The sequence below is a fragment of the Astatotilapia calliptera genome, chromosome 12 (genome assembly GCF_964374335.1).
Source record: "Astatotilapia calliptera chromosome 12, fAstCal68.1, whole genome shotgun sequence".
Classification (NCBI taxonomy): Eukaryota; Metazoa; Chordata; class Actinopteri; order Cichliformes; family Cichlidae; genus Astatotilapia; species Astatotilapia calliptera.
In genome coordinates this window covers 34,882,101-34,908,214 of record NC_137433.1, presented here as the reverse complement: position 1 = coordinate 34,908,214, position 26,114 = coordinate 34,882,101, and the positions used below count along the sequence as shown (strand labels likewise).

General features: G+C 39.1%; 1 protein-coding gene across 1 annotated transcript; it reads left to right on the top strand.

Annotated features, from left to right (window-relative positions):
• The first annotated feature begins 12,793 nt into the window (after nucleotides 1-12,793).
• fam163b (family with sequence similarity 163 member B) lies at nucleotides 12,794-26,114 on the top strand. The gene is made up of 3 exons (XM_026187653.2): nucleotides 12,794-13,439; nucleotides 18,844-18,959; nucleotides 22,048-26,114. The coding sequence occupies exons 2-3, from the start codon at nucleotides 18,867-18,869 to the stop codon at nucleotides 22,492-22,494; spliced, it is 540 nt and encodes a 179-aa protein (XP_026043438.2). The 5' UTR covers nucleotides 12,794-13,439; nucleotides 18,844-18,866; the 3' UTR covers nucleotides 22,495-26,114.

Here is a 26,114-nt window from a genome sequence, read left to right as displayed (position 1 = left end):
GGATGGATCAATTAAGTAGCATTTTGTCTCAAAAAGAAAATTTGAATCAGGGAAACACAAGGTAGTAAAGCAGCATTTCTAATTTTTCTGCTATTATTTCAGTGTGGAAAACAGACTTGCAGCTAATTAAAAAAAAAAAAAAACATAGAAAGAATCTGAATGTTTGACCTTTTGTTGGTCTCACCAAAATAAAATGAAGCATTCAAAAACAAAATAATTCCCACTAATCCTAATTAACACTGAATTTTACAGAAGTTGCTGCTTAAGTTGAAGTCAAATTTCTACAGTTCCTCCAATCACAAGATCAATCCGAGTGCCTGAATTCTAAGTTCTGCTTAAGAAATGTGAAGTTAGCGAAGCTGCTGTGTTCATCATTTAAAATGCAGAGATTCATCTTACTTGCAGCAGGGGGGTATTTGTGGACAAACTGCAAACAGCTGGTCATTAGTCAAAGAGTCCATTATGCTCCATTATATGTGGCATATATACTGTGATTCACTCACTGGGCCCACATCCTAATTTTAGGTTTGACAGCGTTTTAGTAGATAAAGGTGAATAGCTTGGACATGAATTGAGCTGCGGTTTGGGGAAGGCCTAGAAGGGGACTGGTGGAGGCTCCTGGGCCTGGCAGACCCCCCATGGACTAATGAGAATTGAAGAAAATAAATTGAAAAATGGGAGGGAGGGTGGGGCTCGTAAAGAAGAACAAACAGCTTGTAGAACTGGGGGAATATATATAGATGAGAACTGAAAGGAGAGTGTTTGGAGGCATGGTCCCACTCCCGAAATTCAGATACTTTATCTCCAATATGAGGATGCACCTTTCTGTCTTCTGCCCTTTGATTTTATTTAACACAGAGGAAAAACCTTTCTAGGGGTAATTTTCTAGCTGTGTCTCTTCTCTGTAGTTGGAGATAAATTATCTGAATTTCAGGAGTGGGACTACACATCCAAACAAGCCCCTTCTGGGTCTTATCTATATATGACCCCCCACTTCTACAAGCTGTTTTCGTTTTTGTGCCCCAACCTCAGATTTCAGAAACAGATTTCACTCATTCCAGTAATGTTAAGATAACGTAGCATTATAACATGAGTGTCATTAAATTCTTTCTAGTATTTCAGGAATCTTGTGATCTATTGGCTCCACCCACTGACAGGAAGTGAGACAAACTGAGGTTTTACCTGCCTCTAAACCAGCTGTTCCTGGACTTTAATGTTAGTATTGTGAACGATCTCCTTTGCTGCCACCACTTTGTCAGGCCTTCCTGCATCTTGTCCAGCTCGTGAACATAATGAATGCTGACCTGCTGTCCCCTCAGGGGGCCGATCTGCCCACTCTCTCTCTGCATGCCCTCTGATTCAGCTGTTCCCCTCCTGCTGACATTTATGTCACTGGCTATGCTAATTCCCCGAAAAATATGCTAATTTAAGTGCCAACGAATATTCATTAACTTACTGGAATACATTCAGGGTGACAGTTGGGAGCTGAGACTTGATGCCTTTGGAGGAAAGGTAAAACTTAACTTTATGGCTGCTTTGTCTAAATCTGACTCACCAGGTAACCTCAGGGTAGACCGTACAGTCGCTGGTTTGAGTTCCAGAATGGCTGGTTAGGAGAGAGAACGGTTCCCTGTGGGTAAAATCTCAATGTGACAGGACGGAGTGGGTGAGAAATGTTTAGTCAAGATTCATGTTCCTGAGAGAATAAATGCATGTGACTGTGAAAACAGAGTTTTAAGCCTGGTCAGGTTTGCGTACCTGAACATATTTTCAAGGAGCAGTTTTTATCAAAGCTGCAGGCGTGGCTCAGTTTCACACTCTTTTATGATTTGAATGTAATAGATTTTTTTATTTAAAGTTGGAGGTCACTTTAAAGTTCTATTCACGTGTAACAGAGCGTTGCTAATGACAGCGTATGCACTCAGAAAGTGCCAGTTGTTTCCTCGATCTTTATTTTTATGCAATCTCCACCTTTTATGCATGGTTTATTAAAGTGATCTCTCTCTCTCTCTCTCTCACACACACACACACACACACACACACACACACACACACACACACACACACACACACACACACACACACACACACACACACACACACACACACACACACACACACACACACACATGCTTGTTTTTTTCACCTGGACCTAATCTGCATATCTTAATAGCATGACCTTGTGTGTGAAGTTTTTAACCTTCATTTATTTATGAAAGACTTTTCCAGCTTTGTCACAATTCATACAGTACAATAAGCTTCCTTCTTCAACCCGCCTGTCAGCAGGTAACACCTAAAATCTTTTACAGATATTGACAATTATTTCAGACCTTTCAGTTTCTCCTTTATTTGTTTGTTGGTGTTATTTGAGATAAACAATCACACTGTCGTCTGGCTCTACACATTCTGTAAAAGAAGCCAGAAATAATACAAATGGAGGAAATGCAGAAAATGAGTTTTAAAGAACACTACAATTAAGACATGTTTATACAGTCACGGCTAGCAGAGAAGCTGACTGTGTGGAGTGAGGACTCGTGCTGGACTCATGCAGTTGATATATGTTCTGTGAAGTGATGAATGATCTTCTCTATCAGGCAGACTGATGGATGAAAACTCTGCTTTCAGTTTTGTGCGAACAGTTTGGGAAAGGGCCTTTTCTGCTCCAGCATGACTGTAGCCCATTGTGCAAACTAACCATAATAGCACGACACCTCGTCAAACACCTTTGAGATGAAGCAGGAGGCGACTGGCAAGACCTTCTTGCCCAAGATCGGTTTCTGACCTCACAAAGCTTTGGCCACTGCAGCTGCAAAGGGGGGGGGGGGGGGGACCAACATCCACATTAATGCCTATGGAGTGAAATAAAACCTTCCTATTACATCTGAAGGTGAAATTATTATTATTATTATATTATTACACTTTATTTATTACATCAACATTATTGTGACTCTCCCATAGTAATAGTTTTGCTACCAGAGCATCAATATCCATCAGCTCTTTCAGGAACAGTAAATTATTAGGATGTTTTTTTTTAATCTTAAGATGAACTGTTTAAGAGCAAAGATCTTTCTACTCCACTAACAATTCATCTGGTTCATCTTTACATCATTTTTCTCTAAGAAAAATTGAGAATTTTTTCTAGAGCTGAACATTTAATCATTGCAGCCTCTGACATCTGAATGTTTGAACCGTCTTCTGCTGTGTTAGTGGGACAGAAAAGCCTGAGACGGTGCAGGAAGATGAGGACGGGCAGGCGCTCTTAGGCTCCACACGCCATAAAAGCTTCCTCAAAACAGAGATGCTCTCGGCGCGCTTCACTGGAGATGAGTTGAAATATTCTTTGAAAAAGCCTTTTTCATTTTTCTAAAAGTGTGGTCGGAGCATCACAGAGTGGCCAAGCCATCAAGTAGAAATCTTTGTGTTTCATTATTAATAATACTGTTGGTTCTCTGCTGAGCACTGCACGGGGAGGATAAGGAGGTGTCTCTGCAACCAGATGGCACATGTGGGATGACTTTAGACCGTACACTTCTGTGTTACTACAAACAAATATGTTACCTTTCTGACCCAGTAACAGTGTTCAAAATGATTAAACAATAATCACTATGTTTTTAAGAGATTTTTTCTTTGTCCTACATGTTTCATGCAAAAATGTCTCTAACTACCGAATGGTTTTCAGTGAGAACTTTGCTACTTAGTGTCATTGTTGAAACGTTTCAAATCTAAGTTTGTTACCAAACTGTGGACTCGCAAAAATACATGCAAGAGCACTTATGGGTTCTCTGATGTTAGCTTTTAGTTTGTGCTCAAATTGGTGAACTTAGCAAAAGTATTAAGATCATATTTTTTTCTTCTATCTTGTGAGACAATTTAGAATGTGAGCTATATTTTAAGCTGTAGTGTCATCCAGCTGAGGTTTCCAGCTGTGGAGAAAACCATAAGAGTTAAGAAGCAGATTTAAAAACTGAACTGAAGCCATTTGTTTCATTTATTTAGCGTCTTCTTTGTGTCTAATTATTTTTAGGTCTTCGTGTGCAAAAAACAGCTTATTTCTTTTCCATAAAATTCACAACCCAAACGCAAAGACACAGATACGGATTAATTAGTGCTAAGTTCAAAAGGATAAACTTAAGAATAACATTAGCAAATTTATTATGCCTATACCACACAGTAATGTAAGTATGCAATTAATATAGTCACGTATCACTATAAAAATGCTCTAAAAGGCTCAAAAAGGGTCAGCGAAAGGACAAAGTCAAAGCATGATCTGTATTAAACCATAGACATGTTTGTTTCTGGTGTAAAACCTGACATTTTAACCACAGACAGCATCAAAGATGCTGATTTTGATGACTCAGCTTTTTTTGCCACTGCCATGAATGAGAATTGGATGATATGATTAGCTAACGCTAGCAACCTTGGTTGGAAGCTGTGTCTTTATAGACATGATGCACAAGCACAAACATTTGCTAATTAGTGTTAATTAGCAGACTAATAAAATACTAGAATTTCACTTATCAAAACTGAAGCACAAATTTCTTGCACAGGCTGTTTCTGCACAGTGAGACATAACAAGCAGAAAATTCCATTAAAAAGCCTTAAAAGGCACCAACAGCACACACACACACACACACACACACACACACACACACACACACACACACACACACACACACACACACACACACACACACACACACACACACACACACACACACACACACACGGTAGAGGTCCAGTTGATTGACTCTAATTAGTGTAGATAAGGCCTAGCTGCCTGTGCAGAGACGCCTGTCAGTTAAAGAAGCCACACCGCTAACTTTAGTATCTAGATGGATGATTTAGAAAATAATCTCCCCACTCAGAGTTGACATGAAGAGGAGACAAGTCTTTGTACCAGGCTGGGCATGTTAACACAGGAGTCTATAGGATGTGACTTTTGGATCCAAACTGCAGTGGTCATTAGAGGAATTTCAGTTTTTGGCACTAGCCAATAAAGTATTGGCTATTACTTTATCATTATTATTATTATTATCATCATTATTATAATTATTATAATTATAATTATTATTATTATTATATTCAGGTCTGGAAGTTGATGATTTAAGGCAGAGATTGGTAGTGGAGCAGGACCCAAGTCCTTGCTGAGTCTTTCCTCTGCCCTGTTGTTTGAGCTCTGTACAGATATAGCGTCACAAACATCGTAACTACTGAGACTTTTTATAGAGTAGTAATTATTTTACTTATGCTGAGCCCATTCATTAACCCACTCCAATAATTTATTTACTGCTTTGATTTCTTTGAGACTTCACAGACTGCACAATAATTAAATAAAACATTAACTTATACACTTGTGCATAAGTTGCTCAGACAGAATTATTACATTATTTCTTGAAACTTGCTGTTTTGTTGGGTAATTACAGGGATTCAGTATCGCACGTAAAATCTTATAATATTATATTATTAAACCAAAGTGTTAAAAATATGAGCCAGTAAATTACATACATGTATAACTTTATGGAAATGAATTTGTATTTCTCAGTGCTGTAGCTTTAGTAATATCCCACTGAGAGAGTCAACTGACATCATTAATGTAAAAGAAAAAAAATATCACATTTTCTAAAGCTTGACCTGTCAGCCAAAAACCTGTAAGTCTGCAGATGAGGTTGGTTTATTGATCCTTTTAAAAAATCGAATTACACTCATTTAACCGCTGGAAACAAATCCACGAGGTAAGAACAGAAGCTCATGACGACAGGAGGAACACGGGTTCTTTCCTCTGTTTTGTCTGAAGGTGAGGGTCTGTTTGTGCACTCTTCAGGATCTGAGGGCCATTTGAATGGATCCAAGCTGACTGATGACGCAGGGAGACGGCGCAGAGCAGCAGCCTGACATCATGAGCTGTAACATGAGGATAACTCTATATACCCTATAAACATTGGGGTTTCATGGGAAAGGCTGGGAGGGTTGATGTAGCACTAACATCCCCATTGCTTTAAGGAAATCCAGCTCACCACAGCACCGAGGGCCTTCACACCACAGCAGGTAGCCATCCAGGAGTCTGTCCTTTCAAAGACAACCTCTGAGCTGATGAAATGATAATAAGGCTGCCAGGTGCCAAAAGCTCCCTCCCTGCTTTCCCTTTACAGAGGTCGTAGGTGCCTGTTTTTCTCACACTGGATTCCTTAGACTAAATAACAGGCAGAACAATAGACACCTGTAAGCTCACAAGCCAAATCAGTGGAGGCAAACTGCTCTGATGCGCACACTGAATGTAGACGTTCAAATGAAAGTCATCAGGATCAGGTGTCTGCAGCAGCACTCGATGTCAATGTTGAAATGCAAAGAAAAGTCCAAATATGAAGCCCATGTTTTCAGGCTTTACTTTGAGATTACAGTTCTTCTTGTTTTTGTATATTTTCTGACAGTGTTGTTGCTTTATTTTGTACAAACCTGTGTTCCCTCTTTTCAAATCCTTCACTTCCTGTTTTCTAATCTTGTCTGCCCTTCTAATTTTCTGTGTCTTAGCCCATGTATGTTCACACTTTCACACTATTACTAACTGCTACATGAAATGCTTTCATTTTTCTTCTAGTTTTGTATTACATTGTAATAGTTATTTTACAGTAAAATAATTTTGTAAATGTGTGAAAATTGCAAATTGCTAACACAATTCAGTAGTTAGCATGACAGCTACAACCAAACTTTGCAAACATTTCTAATGCATGCACATTTTGTCATGTTCTAATTAAGACAGAACTACATTATCAAAATTGAGATTCTTGAACTTATGTTCTCTGTGTGAGAGCATCTGTACCAGAACTGAGACACACTGTGTATTTCTGTGCCAGCAGACAAACACGTGACGTGTTCATGAGTCGGGTGTTTCGCTATTCCTCGTCTTATGTTAGTCTTCTTCTTCTGTGTTTTGAACCTCGCTAATTATCATTAAAAAACTGATATTTTGGACTTGTACCTTGGTTATGTTTGAACCCTAAAAAATGGTGACCAACATTTGCTATAGTTTCCCGATTAAACAACACATTTAATGTTTTTTTTAAAGTGGGAAGCAGGCTTGTTTGCCCTTATTTGGTGGTTGTGTCTAAAGTGTTAGACTATTACGAGTGATTTTGCTTCTATTAAATCTATTATATGCCTCTTTAAAAAAAAAAGGAGTGCACATTTATAATGACGTGCTGTAGGTGCAATGCTTGCATAACCTAACCGGGAACTCACTAAGCTACATTTTCCATTTAAAAGATATTTTTCCATGTTTTCTCAGAGCTGAATGCAATACTTTTTCTGAGGAATCCAACATGACTTTAACCACCGTGATTTGCTGGGACGGAGGGCACTGCTGACACAATCTAAACCTGCAGGCCAGTTTGTCAGAGCAGATTTAACTGTAACTGAATGCCAGAAGAGAGAAGAGTCATCTCTGCTAAAAAGCCGTTTTAATGAGGATCTGTCCCGGCTGATGACGGCCACAAAGATGTCTGTGTTATGCCAATCTAATGCACTGAGGAGTCTCAACACTCTATCTATATCTATTTGTTTCTACTGTCTGTTGTGGTGTTTGATTGAAGCGAATGTGAAACAGTTATTTGGAAAGAAAACGGCTTGCATGCTGTACTCTGATCCTTCTGCACAGCTAAGAGACAAACATGGTTGCGTTTGTTGGACTTGTTGAATAAACTGACTGAAATTTTGAGTTTAATCTTAAGAAATAAAGGCTTTTTTCAGAATTTCTGTGGCAAGTGAAAATGTCACATCAGATGAACAACGGACTTTATAGGATTTAGCAGAAAGAGCCTTAAGCAACCAACTCGTCATGAGTGGTATCAGCCCCAAAAAAGAAACATTTGACTGTCAAAAAAGGTGCAAGTGTTGATTTTGAGTGTAAATTATTTGTATTGATTTATATATCGCTGTGCAGTTGTTGCAAAAAAATGCAAAAAACTTAAACAAAAGTGGAAGCGAGTTCAAGAACAGCACATCAGTTTCTTATACTACAATCCAAGCAAACATATTAAAAATAAGTCTGATTTTGCCAGAAAACCCTAAGCAAGTTAGCAAAGGCTGTACATTGAAGTATGGAGAACTCACTAAGAATTTGGGGGTAATTTCAGGCTTAAGTCTGGGATTTAATTGCTGTTTCAAGAGCAAATTATGTTTGTGATGAGAGAACAGTATGTAGAACAGCAATTGAAGTAAAAGAAAATTATATTTGTATATAATAAGGAGTAAGACTTAAATCTTCCACAGAAAGAACTGATGCGTGTTTCAGGCTCTGATCTTGCAGCTTGTTGTGCTGATGCGTCAGCTGTAAACAGATTTTGTGTGGAGATCCAGAGGGAGATGGAAACATCCTGTCAGCCCTTGGCTCGCTAAGTCAGGAGCCATGTTCTGGATGACGCTCCGACTGAAAAAACAAGAGCTCAGATCAGTCAGAGCGAAGCAGAATGTGAGAGATACAGAGGAGGACTGAAGGCATCTGGTGGGTATCATGACGCTGTGTCACATCAAGTATTCTGCAGTGCCTGAACTGGAGTGGAACATGTCCTGGAGGACAGATACTCGCCTGCTTAGACTATGAAGAGTACGAAGAAAACCACAGACACAGATAACTTTATTTTAGCCCATTTTCAAACTTCAACAGGGCTCTGTTATCATTTTAATTATGAAAAAACTGTTACTGTTTGTTTGCTCTTTTAAAAAAAAAAAAGAAAAACACAACACACTTCATCCCTGTACAGTTGATTAATACACGTACTGTGTGATACTCAGTTTTTCACAGTTTAGGTCATCATTTAACAATTGCACCTTACATTTTCTTAACAGAGGCACTGAACTGGTGATACTTTTTTATCCGCTTATTAACTACTTGTTGTTGTTATCAGCTTTATAAAGGAGCAAATTCTCTTCTTTGTGTCCCTGTTAAATGAAGAAAATAATTTCAAATCCTTCTTTGCACATAGAAAGTCCTGAATGTTTAAGCCCTGTACTCACCACATCATACTATTCCAAAAGGACATTTTGGTCCGAGACTGCAGGCTTACATGTGGTGCCTAGAGTTTCTAAAATTAGAAAGAGAGGCAGAGACTTCAGTTATCAGACTCCTCTCCTGTGAACCGGCTTCCAGTTTGGGGTCAGAATTTCCTTTCTTGTGTTGCTTACAGTTAGCCTGGTTCTTCCTGAACTATCCCATATGGGTGCATAAATAGCTTGAGACTGCCAGGGAAGTTCCCATGAAGCACTGAGCACTTTTCCTCTATTCCCCTCTTTTCATATATTTACATGTGTGTCATAAATATTTTGGTTTTCTTTCCTCTAGTTTTTGTTTTGTCTTTGGTCTCTTTATGCTCCTTTTTCTCTTCTCTTTCCCTTTATTGCCAAACCTGCCCCTGTCCTTCCCCGAGCCTGGTTCTTACAGAGGTCTCTCCTGTTAAAAGGAATCTGATTTTTAGGGTTTTCTCTCTAACATTATAGGTTTTTGCTATTGCTAGATTATTGCCATATAAATGAGATTGAGCTGGACATACTGTGTACATGTATATAAATTGCAGACTGGCTTTTCAAGTTTCAGTTTCCAGGCTGAGAAATCCACACCTTTAATTTTGATAATGGAAACAGATTTTCAGTTGCTGGTTATTCTGACGTTACTGTGTGACCCACTGAATTCCTCATCTGTCCTGGACTTCGCCTCGTCAGTGCTTCAGTGTCTGTTACCTGACCTTGGCAGGTGCACCTGCTGTAAGCTGATCCGTCGCCCCGAAGTGGAGATCAATGTGGATCTCCACATCAAAGTGGACGACTTACACCGAAAGCCTGTTTGTCTTATTGAGCGATGCCATTAAACGGCCAGTGAGAGGAGGAGGATGGAGAGAGGCAGCGTTTGAGTGTGGAGTCATGTGTCCGTCCTTTCACTGAGGTTTAAATAGCGTCATGTTCACAGTTTAATGTAGTCAAAATGGAAGCAACTAACTCAGCTGTGACCCCAGTGGCACCAACAAACAAACAAATTCGGACCACTTTAAAGTTTCCTTATGTTGTAAGTAGATACAATTTTGGAACTTCATCAAAAATCTTTTTCCTCATCCTGTAATGTTCCTGTAGAAACATCAAATTTAAGGTGAATCTCATCTGCTGTGGAGTTGAGCTTTATGAATAACCTGACCTCCAGTGGTGGGTGTGTCATCCCCCTCATCACCGGACTCCACTGCAGTGTCAGTGGGAGTCAGGAGATCCTCAGTGTTCTTTCCACCACCCGACTATATCCTCAGTTGAAGTCAGCAATGCCCCGTCCACTCTCTACACAATGAATCTGAGTTTGCTCAGCTGTAGACTGTAAAATATTTTTCTTATCAGTTTTGTGGTTAACATAACAAAATCTGAAGCTGCCTTTTTTATGTCAGCGCTTGACAATTAAGTCAACTCAGTGAGATACAACTGAGGGCTCCAGCTGTGAGAAACAAATATGAGGACTCTCCATCTGTGTCGTATTAGTACCTTAGTGCCTCTGGTGAGTTCCATTTACACACTGGGTCATTAGTTAGAGAGATCTGTCACTGCCAACTGATGTGTAGCAAGCAGTGTTACTGTAAGTAAGAAGTGTGGTTTAGCTCTAAGAATAACCATTTACCTGAACCCAACTATAGGTTTTAGTGCTTAAACCTAATTAAACCAAATGTCATAGACAGTAAAAACTAAATTAACAAAATCTACAAATTCCAAAACATAAAGGTATCAGTGGGGCACAAACCTGCACCTTATGCCAACATCACCCCGTCTGTCTAACGTGGAACATGTAAGTAAAACTAGACTGTTATCTCTCAGCAGCGAGGCAAGAACACTAAATGAGGCCTTGAATTAGTTTATACACCGAAATGTTAGCTCTATGACAAACAATAATAACAATGTTTTGCAATATTCCTTAAAAAAACAAACAACACCCCCCACTAATGAGTTAGAAGCATGGTTTTAAGAAGCATACGAGCATGATCGGAGCCTATTTTGGTGTATCAAAGTCTATAAGCAATTTACAACTTTAAACTCAACATCTGTTCTCTGGCCTGAAACAGCCTAATAAAAGACACAGTTTGTCACTGTGCTGTCACTGTTCCAGCTTTGACCCTAAAATCTTCACTTTTTGCTGCTCGGAGCAGAGGCTTCCTCAGGGAGCGGCTGCATGCTGAAAGAAAGAAGCACTGCAAGACCGCAGGAGCAGGAGAAAAGATGAAAAATAACCTCTAACATCTCAACTCCATTAATATTACACGCTCGTGTCTGTACAATACAGTGGAATCTCAGCCTGCTTCATCCTCTAAATAATTCACGCAATAAAATCTTTTCTCTCTATAAAGCCCTTAAACTTGTCTCTTCTTGGTGCCGCTCCAAGTGTAGGATGGGGAAAAAAAGACCGTGGCAGACTGCGAACAAAGAGTAACCCAGAAGAAACAAAAACTTATATTTGTTGCTTCCTTGCTGACTGAATACAAATATCTTTTTGATATATCTTTAGAAAAGTCAGAAAGTATGGAATTGTTTATCTATATCTATTTTGGAGGAATTTTAATCCTGTTGGGTCATTTTAAAAATAAAAACAAAAAACTCTTCAGTCAACAAATTTAAATTTTTCTCTATGGTAAGTCACATTTTATAATTATGTTGCCTGTTTAAACACAAAAAAGGTGTGAAAGTCTTATGGACATTAAAATCACTTTCAGATTAGAAAACAAACATTTTCTGCAACATAAACTAAACATCTGTCAGTTTTTGTGAAATTGTAGCTCCATAAATATTCCTTGGACACAAGATCACATAAGACGAACAAGTTCAGCTCTAATGTTGGTGTTTTGTCCCTTGAAGAGCGAATATGAAGAGCAAACTAAGGGAATTAGATTTGATACAGACATAAATTTATTCAATTTAAGCTGTTAAAGATTTTGTGTTACAGTCTAGGCATAAAAACTGCAGTTATTTCATCAGACAATGGATGATGTTTGGATCAAAATCAGTACTCTTTGTTGCCATAAGAAACAAAACTGACACTCTTCTTTTTGTTTTTAGTTGTCTCATGGCCAAGTTATCCCTTATTAACAACTGTACACTTTTTTCTACATTTAACAAAGAAATTTGTATTAAGAGCTAAAGTTTAGCTTTAGTAGGGGCCTGATTGCTTTAAGTGACAGATGGAATCTGACTAAGGCAGCTGTAAACATCTGTTAGACTTCACTTCAGCTTCAGCTGCACAGATGCAGCCTGCTAGCAAAGCCTATGTTAGCTAATTAATTAGCTTTCCACCCTCTTTAAATATGGCTTCCAAGTCCAGAAAAGTCAAGAGACCAGTGGGTGATAAAACGGAGAGTCTATGCTGTTAACTAACACAAAATATTAACATAATTTAGGGTAAAACACCTTCACAGTTCAGATCTGTTCACATGTTTTGACCAAAGATTACTGGTGACTTTTAAGCTTTAAGCTGCTGGCTTTAAAACTGAAAAAACATGCTCAGTATCCTATAATTATATATAATTATATATAATTATATATAATTATATGTATATATATTTGTGTATTTCACACAGTTTTATATATGTTACGAAAATTAGTGAGTTTAGAACAAATCTTTTTACAAAGGTAATTTGGTGTCGAATATTTTCATATACTGGAAAATGTTCAACGTATTCTAAGAAGAGGGAAAGTAGATTATTACAATTCTTTCTATTTCCCCCCTGAATCTACCTGGATTTTACCTGTTTCTGCAGCGCGCTGCTGTGACGCACGTCGCGTCCTCTCTCGGGTCAGCATCGGAAATATGTGCTGCTACACAGACAGGATGAGACCGGATCCAGTGTGCACAGCATACACCTGCAGTTACTTAGAAGCGGACACGACCCTTTCTCCTCCTCTCTCGTCCTTGAGATCAGCCGCTTTTTGAAGATTTTGTTGGGACCAAAGCCAAGAGAAAATCTGGGGACCTGAAACTCGCCCTGGGAATATTTCCAGTCAGATTTCGGGATTTTTGAGTTCATGAGCGCTTTTGTACCTCCAACTTGCAACACAGCCAGTCATGAAAAAGTAAAAGAAGAAAGTGTGAGAAGACAGCTCCTCGATGAAAAAGAGCTGTATTGTTTTTCAGAATTGCGTTTTTACGCATATGCATCTCAAACCTGGAGTGAAACACAGGCTGTGAAATTACAGAAAATATTTGAAGATTCGTCTTTCTCTAACTGAAACACAGATTTCTACTAATGGTTGTCATGGGACACACCAGCGCGCGGATGTGAATAAAGATAAACTCACAGATTTACAGATTGGGTAACATCCAGCTTAAACGCGACTTTACTTTCCCGTCACCTCTGGTCACAAAACGGGACATTCTGAAGCGAAGGTGCCGTGGTTAACGCCATGAGACCATCCAAATACTAATGTGATGGGTAAGATTACCACTTAATGCACACATCGCCTGTTACGCGCGTTAATAAATCAAACACCATCTAGCCACGCATTTTCTTCCTCTTATCAGGTCTCCAAAAACGCTTCCCACTGTGGGGGCATGAAAAAGTCATTTTAAATCAATTGTAGGGTCTTAGTTATTTTTTTTCCTCCAAATTTGTGGATAACTTTGTATTTTTATTTAGAACATAAGAATCTGCAAACGCAGCTCAGATGATGAACGGACGGAATGAAAGAGTGTTTAATGAAGAGAACCTGATGTGCGTTGAACCGCAGCTTGTACGCAAAATAATTCAATTCAATTCAGTTCAATTCAGTATTATTTATAGAGCACCAAATCACAACAGCATTCCCATAAAGGCGCTTTGTATGGTAAGGTAGACCCTACAATAATTATTCTAATGCTGGGTAATAATTGGATCATTAACTTCACTGTATTTACTGGATTATCTCCACATTGTAGGAACAGAAAGTCAGTCATTACTTATGTTTTATAAAAACATGTTAGATTCATGATCCTACTCAGTTTTTTTTTATGAAAAGATGAGAAATCAGATTCATTCATTTTGCCTCTGTTTTCCTAGTTGAAATCATACATTTAACTACAAATTTACTTCTTCTTTTTTTTCAAATAAGAAGCTCTAAACATTTCCTTGGTTGTTTAACAAAAGTTTTAATCGTCTGAATGTAATCTAATCAAATGGTTTAAAAAATGGGTATATTTTCATAATTTTCTGGCTCAGACTCTATATGATGTTTGTGCATTTGAATCACACACTGTGATAGAATTTGAGTGGAAACTAACTGAAAGGGTTGAAGGAGAAAACCAGGTTTAATAGAACGGTCTCTTTATAACATAACTAGCACTGCATTAGTGCATTTTTCAGCACCTTTTCCACCTTCCTGCTCTCTTTAACACAAGCCAGTTACTCAACAAATTACGGCTCTGTCGAAGAAGCCACAGATGTTGGATAAACTGACAATAATTGTTATTATTGTAAATTTAACTTTTGCTTTTTGTTTTTTAATTGGTTCTGTCGACAGTAAGAAACATCTAAAAGAATCTGTTTTGACATACGAGTGAAACTTTCTGTTTTTCCTTTATCTGCTTCACAATGTGAATCTCCATCACCAATGAAGAGAAATGCAGTTTGGTGATAAAACATCAGCCTTTCCATTACAAATAAACTCGTGTAAAGAATTTTCTAAAATTAAGAAGTGCAGGAAAAAGGTTTTAGGATGTTATTGTGCTTTTCTAGAACATGTGCACAAAAATAGGTTGAAATATTTATATTTTTCTGGTTTTAAGAAAATTTCACTTCTGCAGCCCATTTCCTGGCAATAAATATTTATGAAAGCTGGGTTAATATATCAGATTTATTTTCATTTTTAAGTCTAATGAAGAAGATATGATGTGCTTAGTTGGAGTGAAGCACTCAGCAAGCACTGAAGGGTGGACTGATGGCTGTTGACCTTTGAGTGTGTGTTGTGTTTGGTCATTTGTGTATAATGCTGACTGGCTGTGTGGGTGTAAATGACTCTCCAGCCCTCAGGGGTGACAGGGTACCGTCACTATGGAAACCCAACGCAATAGCCAGTGATGAGTTGATCCTCAGCCTGCTGATGAGGGAGCTCATCAGCTCAGAGTGTGTTGTATAAAATTTCTGAGTGGCTTCAAGTTCAAATGTGTCCGACTTTGATTGTATCACAGCACGCTGACATACTGTCATCTTCAGCCTGGAGCCTTTACAGATTACAGATCATATGAAAATGATGCTGAGAGTGCAGATGGATTACGGTGACAAAATGCGTGTAGCATGAAAGTGTGGTCAAGTAGACCTATGGTAGTGCTTTTCTGTGATGTGTAAGTAACAGAGAGAGTTTAATTCATGTATTAGTATTTGGTTGCTATAAATTATGATCCATAGGGTTTTTAATTTTGGTTTAAATGGCTGTGACAGGCCTTTATCAGAAGAAACGTACATGTAGTGAATGTGTGTGTGAATGGGTGGATGACAGGTTGTGTAAAGCGCTTTGGGGTCCTTAGGGACTAGAAAAGCGCTATACAAATACAGGCCATTTACCATGTAAGTAGGTCAAACATAATGAATATTATATTATTCTATATTCGGTATATAATAATATTTATTTACTGGGAACTGCTCAACTTTTAGCTCCTTAAATTATTTTCATACCAAAAAGTGCTCTAAAAAGAGCCATAAAGCAGACTTGTCACATCCTAGTTTTCTAAACCTAAGTTTGGACTCAACCTTGCATTTATTTATTTTTAATTCTAGAAAGTACCTTTGTATTTGTATGTTTCTCCTGTTTGTCCAGTATCATGCAATCTTACAGATCCACAGAACATTTATGACATCTGGTAGCTTCTAGGTGGATTACCTCCACTCTCTGATGATGAAGTGAAAACCTGTGGTTCTTCCAAAACCTGCATCAGGTTGGCTTTAAATATGGCACAATCCCTGTAGACACCCAAAGAAAATGACAAACATGGTGCACTAAAAGTACTTTTAGAAGTACATTTTCCCAAACACTTACATTTACTGAAATTTACTTGAGTAGGGTTAGGGGTTGGCACTTCTTCATGCAGTCATGTTCTATAGAGTCTTGCTAATGACCTACTAATTGTATTCAGGTGTGTTGCAACACTCTCAGGACACTGGCCCCTGAGGACTGGAGTTGGAGACTCCTGCGTATGCAAGCTGTATGCTAGCTTTTACCTGTGGAAAAAAAATAATTGTACTTTTAATCCAATTGCCTGACAATTATAAGGCTTTTTGTGAGGCACAAACAGCATGTTCACCAGTTTTGATGTGTTAAAGTCTAGCACTAATCTGTCGCCTAACACTTATGGTAAACATTCCAGTACTAGACTAGCATAATTTCCACTTTGTTGAGTACTCAAAGTACTTGCTGCAAAAAACAAAAAACTGCTGAGCAATGGACGATGATTAAAAACTCATATTCTGGTTCCACCAATGAGGAAGTTTTTTCTCCCTGATGAAGCTTTGGACAGTTTCAGGGAATTTGTATTGTATTAAGATTTTAGCTTTATGTTAGTTACATCTCCTTTCATGTTACTGTCTGCATCTGCCTGCTGGCATTTTAGTGTCTGTCATGATTTATTTTGTAAATCATCAAGAAAACTCAAAGTCATGATGCAACATTGGACTGACTGACTGCAGTCATTCAATTGCCTGCAAGGGGAACTTGTCAGATTTCCTTCTGCTGACGCATTAAATGGTTGACGAACATTTGCTAGTGTTTCAATAGTGTTTTAATTTTTCTTTCAGTTCACTAATACACATGTAATCCTGCTTTGGGACCATACATATATTAAATATGAATGAAAAGCAAATGATACAATGTAATGATGTAATGTTTCTGTTTTTCTCTTATATCGTTTGAAGGAGACAAACTAGATTAGGTGTAACCTTTTTCCAATTTCTAATCTGAAAACAGTTTAGTGCATGTTTGTGCGCCAATGGATGCTTTATTGTTTAATTCTCAGGTTGTTTTAAGTGCATTTAGCTGAATGCCTTCAAGTAACAGGCGCCAAATGTTTAATGGACAGTTAGCCTGTAAAATACTGACAAGTGAGGCTTGTTTAGATTTTTTTTAACCTTCACAACGTGTCTGAGAAGCCCAGTTGACCTGAACAGAAAGAAATTATACAATTTCTTTTAGTTTTGATGCATTCTCAATCATCCAGGAAAGTAAATCTACAAAAGTTGATTCTGTTCATCTGGACGTAGCGTTTTGTGGGAGAAATGTTTCGTCACTCATCCAAGTCACTTCTTCAGTCTCAGCTGACTGCAGGTTTCCCCAATCTTATAAACAGTAGATGTGCATGATGACTGAAACCAGCCCACTGAAGGAACAATGGGCTGGGAGGTCAGTTCCTTCATCATAATTATGCAAATTCTCATTCTCATTCCCACAAAACGCTACGTCCAGATGAACAGAATCAACTTTTGGAGAAATTTCTATTAGAAACGTATACATTTGTACACCTCCTGATTATTGTTTTTTATTAATCCAGACACGATGAAAGGTATGACTAAATGTCCACTTCAGAGTGTGACACAGTGGAACTCAACTTGACAATATCTCTTACGTGATTTCAATGCCAATGTGAAAACTCTGAGAAGAGCTGTTTCAGTGGGAAATCCAGATTAAAATGTCTCGAGGATGCTTGATTATGGTTTGCCATGTTAAACTGAGCTCTCCTTAAAGTCTGGATCAAGTGGGAAATGCATTTTCTTCCTTGGACCTCTCGATTGTTGGCTGGCTTTGCACTTGGCTTACTGTGACTACATTTTCTGACCAATTAGATTACTGACAAAAATGAAGTATTAGAATCAATAAGCAGTATTTTCTGTAATGGCTGCTGGCAAGAGTTCAAACATTTTAGAGCTTCACGGCAGAGCCATAAAGTATAGTTGTAAAAATGTAACAGCAACATCATTATCTTTCCTACAGCCTCCCCACCCACCATCTGCATCCCTTTTTCCTTATATATCATCATCATCTCTTTTAATTTTCCTTCCCCGTCACTATGCTCTCTCCCCCATAACATGATTTTCCTCATTACCTTCTTTTTCTCTGACCTTCTTCATCTTTGTGTATCCTTCACCCTGCTTCTTTCCCCTCCTCTCATTATCTTCTTTCCATCTGTTCTTTTGCACCTCCTGGCTGACCTGTCCCTCTCTCTCTTCTTCCTTCTCTTGCTCCATTTCCAACTCAATCTCTTCTCTAATAAGCGTTTCCTGCATAGAAACCCTCACTTTCTCCCAAAAGAGCTTTTGGGCAAAGCCAAAGGGAAACTGCCAGCGTTGTAATAAGTTTAGGTTTTTAAATGAGTTATTTTAATGAGGGTTTCAGTTACTCAACCATAACAAACATTCCTGTTTACAGAGAATTGAAAAAATCCACAGACTTCTATCAAATAACATAACAAAGACTCATTGCAGACTCATTACTCTTATGCTGGCTAATTGTCCTTACGCATGTCAGTCACCAGCCAAATCCCAGTGTGAGTCAGGAAAACCCTGCTAATATTCCCTCGGTGGTCTCCTTCTCCCTTTTCCATTCTCTTCTGAGAAAAGTTTAAAATAATTTTAAACTTAAGACCTTCTCTCAATCTGGATTTTGATTGAGTTTCCTTTAAACCAATCATACATACGTTGCTTCCGTGTTTGACCATTTAACCAGGTTCAATCACTGATCTGGGTTTGCACCCCAAACCCAGATAAACTGCCAAAAATGGCTGTCCGGATGAATAGTTACTGGTTTCTCAGTCATGTGTGAAGTCCTTTAAACTACTCGAACCAAAAAATAAACTCTGACTCATTGCTTTGATTGCAGGGTGTTGATGGAGAGGATTTCGGATGTCAGCCGGGACAGTGGTCATCGCAGGAGGAATTTTGGCTACAGTCATCTTACTGACGATCGTCGCTGTGCTGTGTTTATGTAGGTTGCAGGTATGATTGTCTCACTGTTCATTACACATCTAAAGTTTAACAGAATGCAAAATGCACCTCAGCACCGTATTCATGAAAACAAGAAACTTGACAAATGTTCACACATGATGTGTGCAGTGCAAAAAGCTGGGAGTAATTTGCTGCCCCAGACAGTTTTCCTAATTATCAAAGTAGTCCAAGTGGAACATTTCTGTGTTTACTTTTGGCCAGACTGGATTTGTGTAACAATCTTGCTTTTCTTTTTAGAAATCTACAGCTGACATCCAAATAGTGCAACACAACCTGCCGAGACAGAGCATACACACTAATAACAAATAACCCATGTTGAAATAATCCTCAACTGTAAGACCTTTAAAACCGGATGGGACTTTTTCTGAGACTTTCAGAAACTCACATCCACATGTTTTCTTCTTGAGTGAGTCCTAGCAGTTAGCATGTAAGATTGCAACTGTAGTTTTAGGAGTGATGGATGCTTTTTGTAATCATCATCATCAACTTTATTTATAAAGCACTTTAAAACAACCACAGCTGACACAAAGTGCTGTACATTGGAACTGTAAAATAAAATTACATGAGATATAAATAAAACACAGATAAAAGAAGAGTGAAATCATTAATTAAATAACTACTTCAATTAAAAGAGAAACTAAGTCTCACTGAGGTTAAAAGCCAAAGAATAAAAGTGGGTTTTAAGACGTGATTTAAAAGTGGACAGTGAAGGGGCCTATCTAACATGCAGTGCAAATTATTCCATAATTTTGGAGCCACAATAGAGAAGGCCCTGTCCCCTATGAGATTCCTCCTGGATCTCGGTACCTCTGGGAGCAGCTGGTCAGCTGACCTGAGAGACCGACAGGGTATGTGGGGATGAAGAAGCTCAGAGGGGTAAGGCGGGGCAAGACTGTGAAGGCATTTAAAAACAAACATAAGAATTTTAAAATTAACTCTAAAACACACAGGCAGCCAGTGCAGAGAGGCTAGCACGGGGGTTATATGCTCTCTTTTTCGAGTTCCTGTTAGGAGTCGTGCAGCTGCATTTTGAACCAGCTGCAGATGTGAGAGCAATGACTGACTGACCCCCACATAAAGTGAGTTACAGTAGTCCAGGCGGGAAGAAATAAAAGCACGGATCACTGTTTCAAGGTGCTGCCTCGAAAGAAAAGATTTTACTCTTGCCAGTTGCCTTAAATGATAAAAACTGGACTTCACCACTGCTGTGATTTGGTTGTCCAATTTAAAATCACTGTCCAACTTAAAACCAAGGTCAGTAACAACAGATTTAAAATAGACTTCCAGGGATCCTAAAACAACAGTGGAGGACTCACAGGGACCACTGGGTCCAAACACCAACACTTCTGTTTTCTTTTCATTAAAATTTAAAAAGTTTAGAGCCAACCAAGTTTTAATGTCATCTAGACATGTCAAGAGAGGTTTTATGGAGATGCCATCCTTGTGTTTTAGTGGCAAATAAATTTGGCAGTCATCAGCATAACAATGAAATGAGATCCCATGCCTTCTAAGGATATAACCCAGAGGCAATAGATACAGTGAAAAGAGCAGTGGCCCTAAAATTGAGACCTGTGGGATGCCACATGACAGAGGAGCAGAAGACTGACAGAGAAAGTTCTATCTGACAAATAAGACCTAAACCAATTAAGTGCAGTGCCACCAATACCCACTACATCATGTAATCGAGAAATTAGAATATTGTGGTCTACGGTGTCAAAGGCAGCAGTTCAGTCAAGCAAGACAAGAACAACATGGTTACCAGAATCACATGCCAGAAGGATGTCATTAAAAACTCTTAATAATGCAGATTCTGTGCTGTGAAGGGTTTTAAAACCTGATTGCAAAACCTCAAAGATTCCATTTTCATCTAGAAAATCTTTCAGTTGACTAAAAACAATTTTCTCTAAAACCTTGGAGACTAAAGGCAGCTTGGAAATAGGCCTATAGTTTGCTAAAACTGTGTGATCAAGGCCAGGTTTCTTAAGCAGTGGCTGTACTACTGCATGTTTGAAATTTGCAGGAACCATACCAGAAGACAGACTGCTGTTAATAATGTCAAGGACATACTGTTGTATACTAGGAAAAAAATTCTTTAAAGAATTGTGGAGGGACAGGATCCCGTGGGGAACCTGTGGGCTTAATATGGCGAACCACATCCTCTAAAGTGGAGAGCGTCACAAGCTCAAACTGAGTGAAAACAGCAGCGCAAGGGACAGAGACAGAAGGGTCAGAGTCAGGAGCTGTGATAAGAGCCCTGGTGGTGACAACCTTTTCAATAAAAAAGTTCAGAAAATCATTGCAAATCTCAGGAAAAAACTTCCAAACAGACATTCAAAGGAGTATTAAGAACAGTGTCAATGGTCCTAAATAACACACGTGGGTTATGAGAGTTGGAAGAAATAATATTTGCAAAATATTCCCTTTTTGCCTCTTTAACAGTGTTCTGGTAGTGATGCCAGCAGTCTTTTAGAATTTGAAATGATACATGCAGTTTATCCTTTTTCCACCTCCGTTCTGCGCGATCACCTGCCAAATATCATTTGAAAGTGATGGTCTGCAAGTGCCTTTCATGCACACGCTCTCACAGAGACGCCAAGTATATGCTAGCTACTTCCTAGCTTTGAAAGCTCCTCAGCTGGCAGTTTGTTCTTCATCTTTGTGATTCTGTTTACACCTGATTTCTTCCATGTTACCAGTAGGTGGTCATAGATAGACGGTTCATTGCTTTCATGAAAATGTTAAGATTCAGACAAAGACATGCCAACTAGCTCACTACACTCGCTCGCTATCTTTCAAAGTTACACAAACCAGCTTGTTTTTCATGCCCTATATTTACTGTGGCTTATACTTATAGTTAACACGGATCCGATTGGTTGAAACATATGATTTGAAACTCTCCAAAAGTTGATTCTGTTCATCTGGACGTAGCGTTTTCTCCAGATGAACAGAATCAACTTTTGGAGATTTACTTACCTGGATGATTGAGAATGCATCAAGACATTTGTTTTGAAAGTGCTCGTTATTTTCTCCTTTGGTTAACCGTTTGTCTTTTAAAATGTTTGACTCTCACCTGGTCCAGTATTACTGCTGTAAGAGGGAGGAGTCTGAGAAGGGGGAAGAGGAGGAACCTGAGCTCGCCACCATGTCGCCGTCTCGCCCCCTGGCTCTGTCGGCTCCTCCTACGCCTCCGACGCCAGAGCAATACAGTGACGAGCCCGAGATGTACCCTCCCACTTTCCTCACTGAAGCCAACGGCCCCATCAGCTACTCACCTCCGCCTCCGCCGCCACGCAGGTGCTATCGCTCGCATGCCTTCTGCCCTTCCTGTGCCCGCTGCTCACTACCCTTCTACTTGCAGCACCCAGAGAGGCTGTGCAATGGCGGTCGCAGGATCAGCTACAGGACTGTGCAGCAGCAGGACATGGAGTTGCCCATGGACTTGGCCAGCTTCTACCAGAAGCTGAACCTCATCCGCCAGGTCACCATGAAGGAAGTAGTCACCCACAGCGTCAGCACCGACGTTTAGGAAAGCAGCACCGCTGATTTAAACGATTCGATACACATTCAATTATTTCAGCACTTTGCTGTCAGTGTTAAACTGATAAATGGCTTTTAGACCAAACGTCAGGGCAGCGATGATGGAAATTCTGCAATGCTAAATGCATCATCGAAACACACGAAGGGACTAATTTCATAAACTGCTCCTTTTATTTGCTGAATAGCTAGGTAAGTAGCTACTTAACATATCTGCTGTCAAAGGATAAACAAGAATCGACAAAAATCAACACAGATTTCATTTGTTTAAATGCACCACACCAGTGCGAACAGAGGAGGTAAGATAAGTCTGGTTGTGTGGATATTAAAGCTAATGTCAGACCAAAACCAGCAAGTATTATGTGAGTGTATCAAAGCCTGCTCTCTCTGTCCCACAGAGCTCCACTGTTGTTCCTAAAATAGTTAGATATCTCACTGTTGACCTCGGTGACTTGTTCTTTCATTAGCATGAATGCAAACATTGTAGCATACATAGGCCTAGCCCCGCACACACTGTCCCGCTGTCACAAAAAACCACTGAAGCACCAAATGTAGATTAATCTGTCACTGAAAATAGTCCCCAGCTATTGGTCTGTTAAATCCAATGACTGAGGAAATAATCTTTTCAACAGAGAGTATTTATTTGTATGTAAGCTGTTTTTCAACTCTTACACACTTAGTTTAACTTCAGGTAAAAGCTCATAACTGCACAGACACGGTCTCTTCCTTTGAAAGAGTGATCGGGTGTTGAGACCAAGCGCACGGAAAAGTTTTCACGCAGCGATTAAATAGATTCATGCCATAAGAGGCCATGTGTTCAAAAAAAATGTAATTTTTAACAAAAACATATGCGTCACACAGAGTTGAGATTGAGCACTGAAAATCAGAAACAAAAGACATGCTTTTACAAGCTGTAATCAGAACAGCGCAGTTTCATAAAAATCAAAAAGTCTACCCAGTTTTGATTTGGGCTCATATTCAAGTGTATCTCCTTGTGCACCTGTGGACTGGTTTCATCCTGGCTTCTATTGTTTTTCATGCAGTGTATGCTGGATCTCCTTCACTGTGCGAAAATGTTGATCTTAAGAGTTCATTTTATTTTGGTGGTAAAAATTCCAGTGAGGCAAATTTGGTGAGGAGTTTTCAATGCACTCTGCACTCTGAGCGGACACATCACGGCACATAAAACCACACCACAGACCCTCTGACTGGTCTCCCTCAGACTCTCCATGTTGAATTCATGAACTCGTGATTAATAAACTGAGCAATTCTGCCTTTGAGCAGCTTCTTGGTCATCACCAAGTGCTGATTGCCTTCTTGTGAAATTTGGGTCGGTTTTAAACAAAAGATGTTTGACCTCTGCCAAAGTTTAAGGTCACAGTGTAAATACCCAAAATGAGATTTCCGTGACATGGTCTAAAAATCGCAGCTATTCGGACGTGCCTGAGGAGGTGATTATGAATGGGAGACTGGCTAGATTGATCACACCTTGTATAAAGAGACAGAATTTAAAAAAACAGAATGTGCAGAGGAGGAGAAGAGGATGACCACAGAAAATTCCTGGATGTAGTGAAGGAGGACATGCAGAGGGTGTGTGTGACAGAAGAGGATGCTGGGATATGGTGATGATAGAGGCAGATGAGCTGCTGTGGTGACTCCTAAAGGGAGTTTTTTGTTTGCCTTCCGACATCAGAGGCTGGAGAGCCAGGCTGTGATATGTCAGTATGTGACTGTTTCAGTATTAACAGAGAAAACTAACATTATTTTAAAGGGCTTTTCTGGAGCATTCAGTGATCCAGTGACTGTGAATTATGAGGGACAACATTTATATCCTGTTAAGACATCATGCTGTAGATAAACGCTGTTCTTCAACTTAGATATTAAGTATTTAATACCTAAAAGAGAAGGAATGAATTGTACATTCAGTATTTAAGGGGAAAAGATACAGATATATGTCAAATATTCTTGATGACAGAGCAGTAGATCCAAATTATATTTTACAAATTTTACATCCATAGAGAGAAACAACTCTACAGCTCCTGGACTCATTTCTTCTTCTTTCACAAAACAACACAGATGCTGACACATTTATCGGATCGGAAACTTTGTTTCGAGCAAACTTTCACTCTAGCAACATGTATGATAAAATAGTACGCTGCTAATCAAAAAGGTTTGTTCTCATAGGCTCACAGAGAGACTGGGTGTATTTGCCTGTCTGTCAAACAGTGCACAACCTGCAGTGCTGTGATCTGAAACATATATTTGGAAATCTTTCAGCAGAAGACTTTTACTATATGATGAAAACTTATGAGACTGTATATGCCTATATGTATATCTCCAACTGCATTGCTGGAGTCTGATATTTTTTGGCCACCTTTTTTGAGCAAGAAGGTAAATCTAACCAAGAGCAAGAACAGACCACACAGTTATACAACCGGAACTTACCAGCCATGCCCTCAATCATACACTGCTTCACAATTCACTCTGAACGAGACCATGATTTAAAATAAACCTCATATTATATCAAATAAATAACGGCTTGAAACTAGTAATAGAAGCTATCAATTCAGGAAAGCACTGTTCTTCACAACCAGAGCAGTTGCTACATGATGGCCATTAAGAAATATGCAGGTTTACTTAGTTTAGTGCAGCATTACTGCAATAAAAAAACTTAAAACTGGCTGTTTGTACACTGACACAGCTAAACTGACTGCACAGTAGATCTGTTCAGTTTTTGGTAAACATTAGCAAATGATCCTTCACTTTTCTAACAAGCTTCAAGCCGGATGGATGGTAGAATCACAGCCATGAAGACAAAAACAGAGGCACATCATCCAACTCCTGCCCCCTTGTCATAGTGTGGTCTGTGCCAGCTGGTGCTGAAGCCACCATCTTTAGTCAGTGCATTTGGTTTGTTTCTCTCCTCTGCTCGCTGTTTCACTTTGTTTGTGTGAGGTGCTTTTAGTCCTTCAATTCACTGCATCAAAAAATAAATGAACATATATGTGCAGCATCTACACATCTTTCATTACCTCATACATGGATTATTATCTCTAAGTTTAATGTCCACAGAAAAACCATGTTCCATACATTATGTATCATATGGTCATCCCATGATTTCTCCATGCAGCCTCCAGAAAGCTGAACATGCTTAGAAAAGATGTCAAGAAAGGTTATATTTTTATTTGGTCGTCCTAAGTAAAGCACTGTCCTCACAGCTCCTTCTGATCTGTGTGAGTTTGGGTCATGGATTGCTTCTGCTCATTGAGGAATGACACTATTCAGGGTAAGAGAACATATTTGTGCCACTTAAGGTGTTTTCCGAGATACAGCTGCAGGTTGCTCACTGTGATGACTGCAGAGTTTTTATCCACAGCAGTTCTTCATTTTTTTTTAATTTTTTATTTTTTTAGAAAAGATTGAAACTGTTGCTTTGGTTTTTTGTCTGCTTGATGTGTTTCAATTATCCTGTCAGTGCAGCAGATGAGGCGTTTGGGTCTGTCAAACTGGCCAGCAGGAGGCGTCAGTCACCTCTGCAGCCAAACCTTTGTTTACTGTAGCCGCTCTGTGTGTCAAGTTCATTTACTGTGTTAATAAAATGATGCAAAACTT

What these genes read in the sequence shown, in the direction of transcription:
- fam163b (XM_026187653.2), top strand. Translation starts at nt 18,867, where the DNA reads ATGTCAGCCGGGACAGTGGTCATCGCAGGAGGAATTTTGGCTACAGTC. An exon ending in TGTGTTTATGTAGGTTGCAG is followed by an intron (nt 18,960 to 22,047) that starts GTATGATTGTCT and finishes CACCTGGTCCAG; the next exon opens with TATTACTGCTGTAAGAGGGA.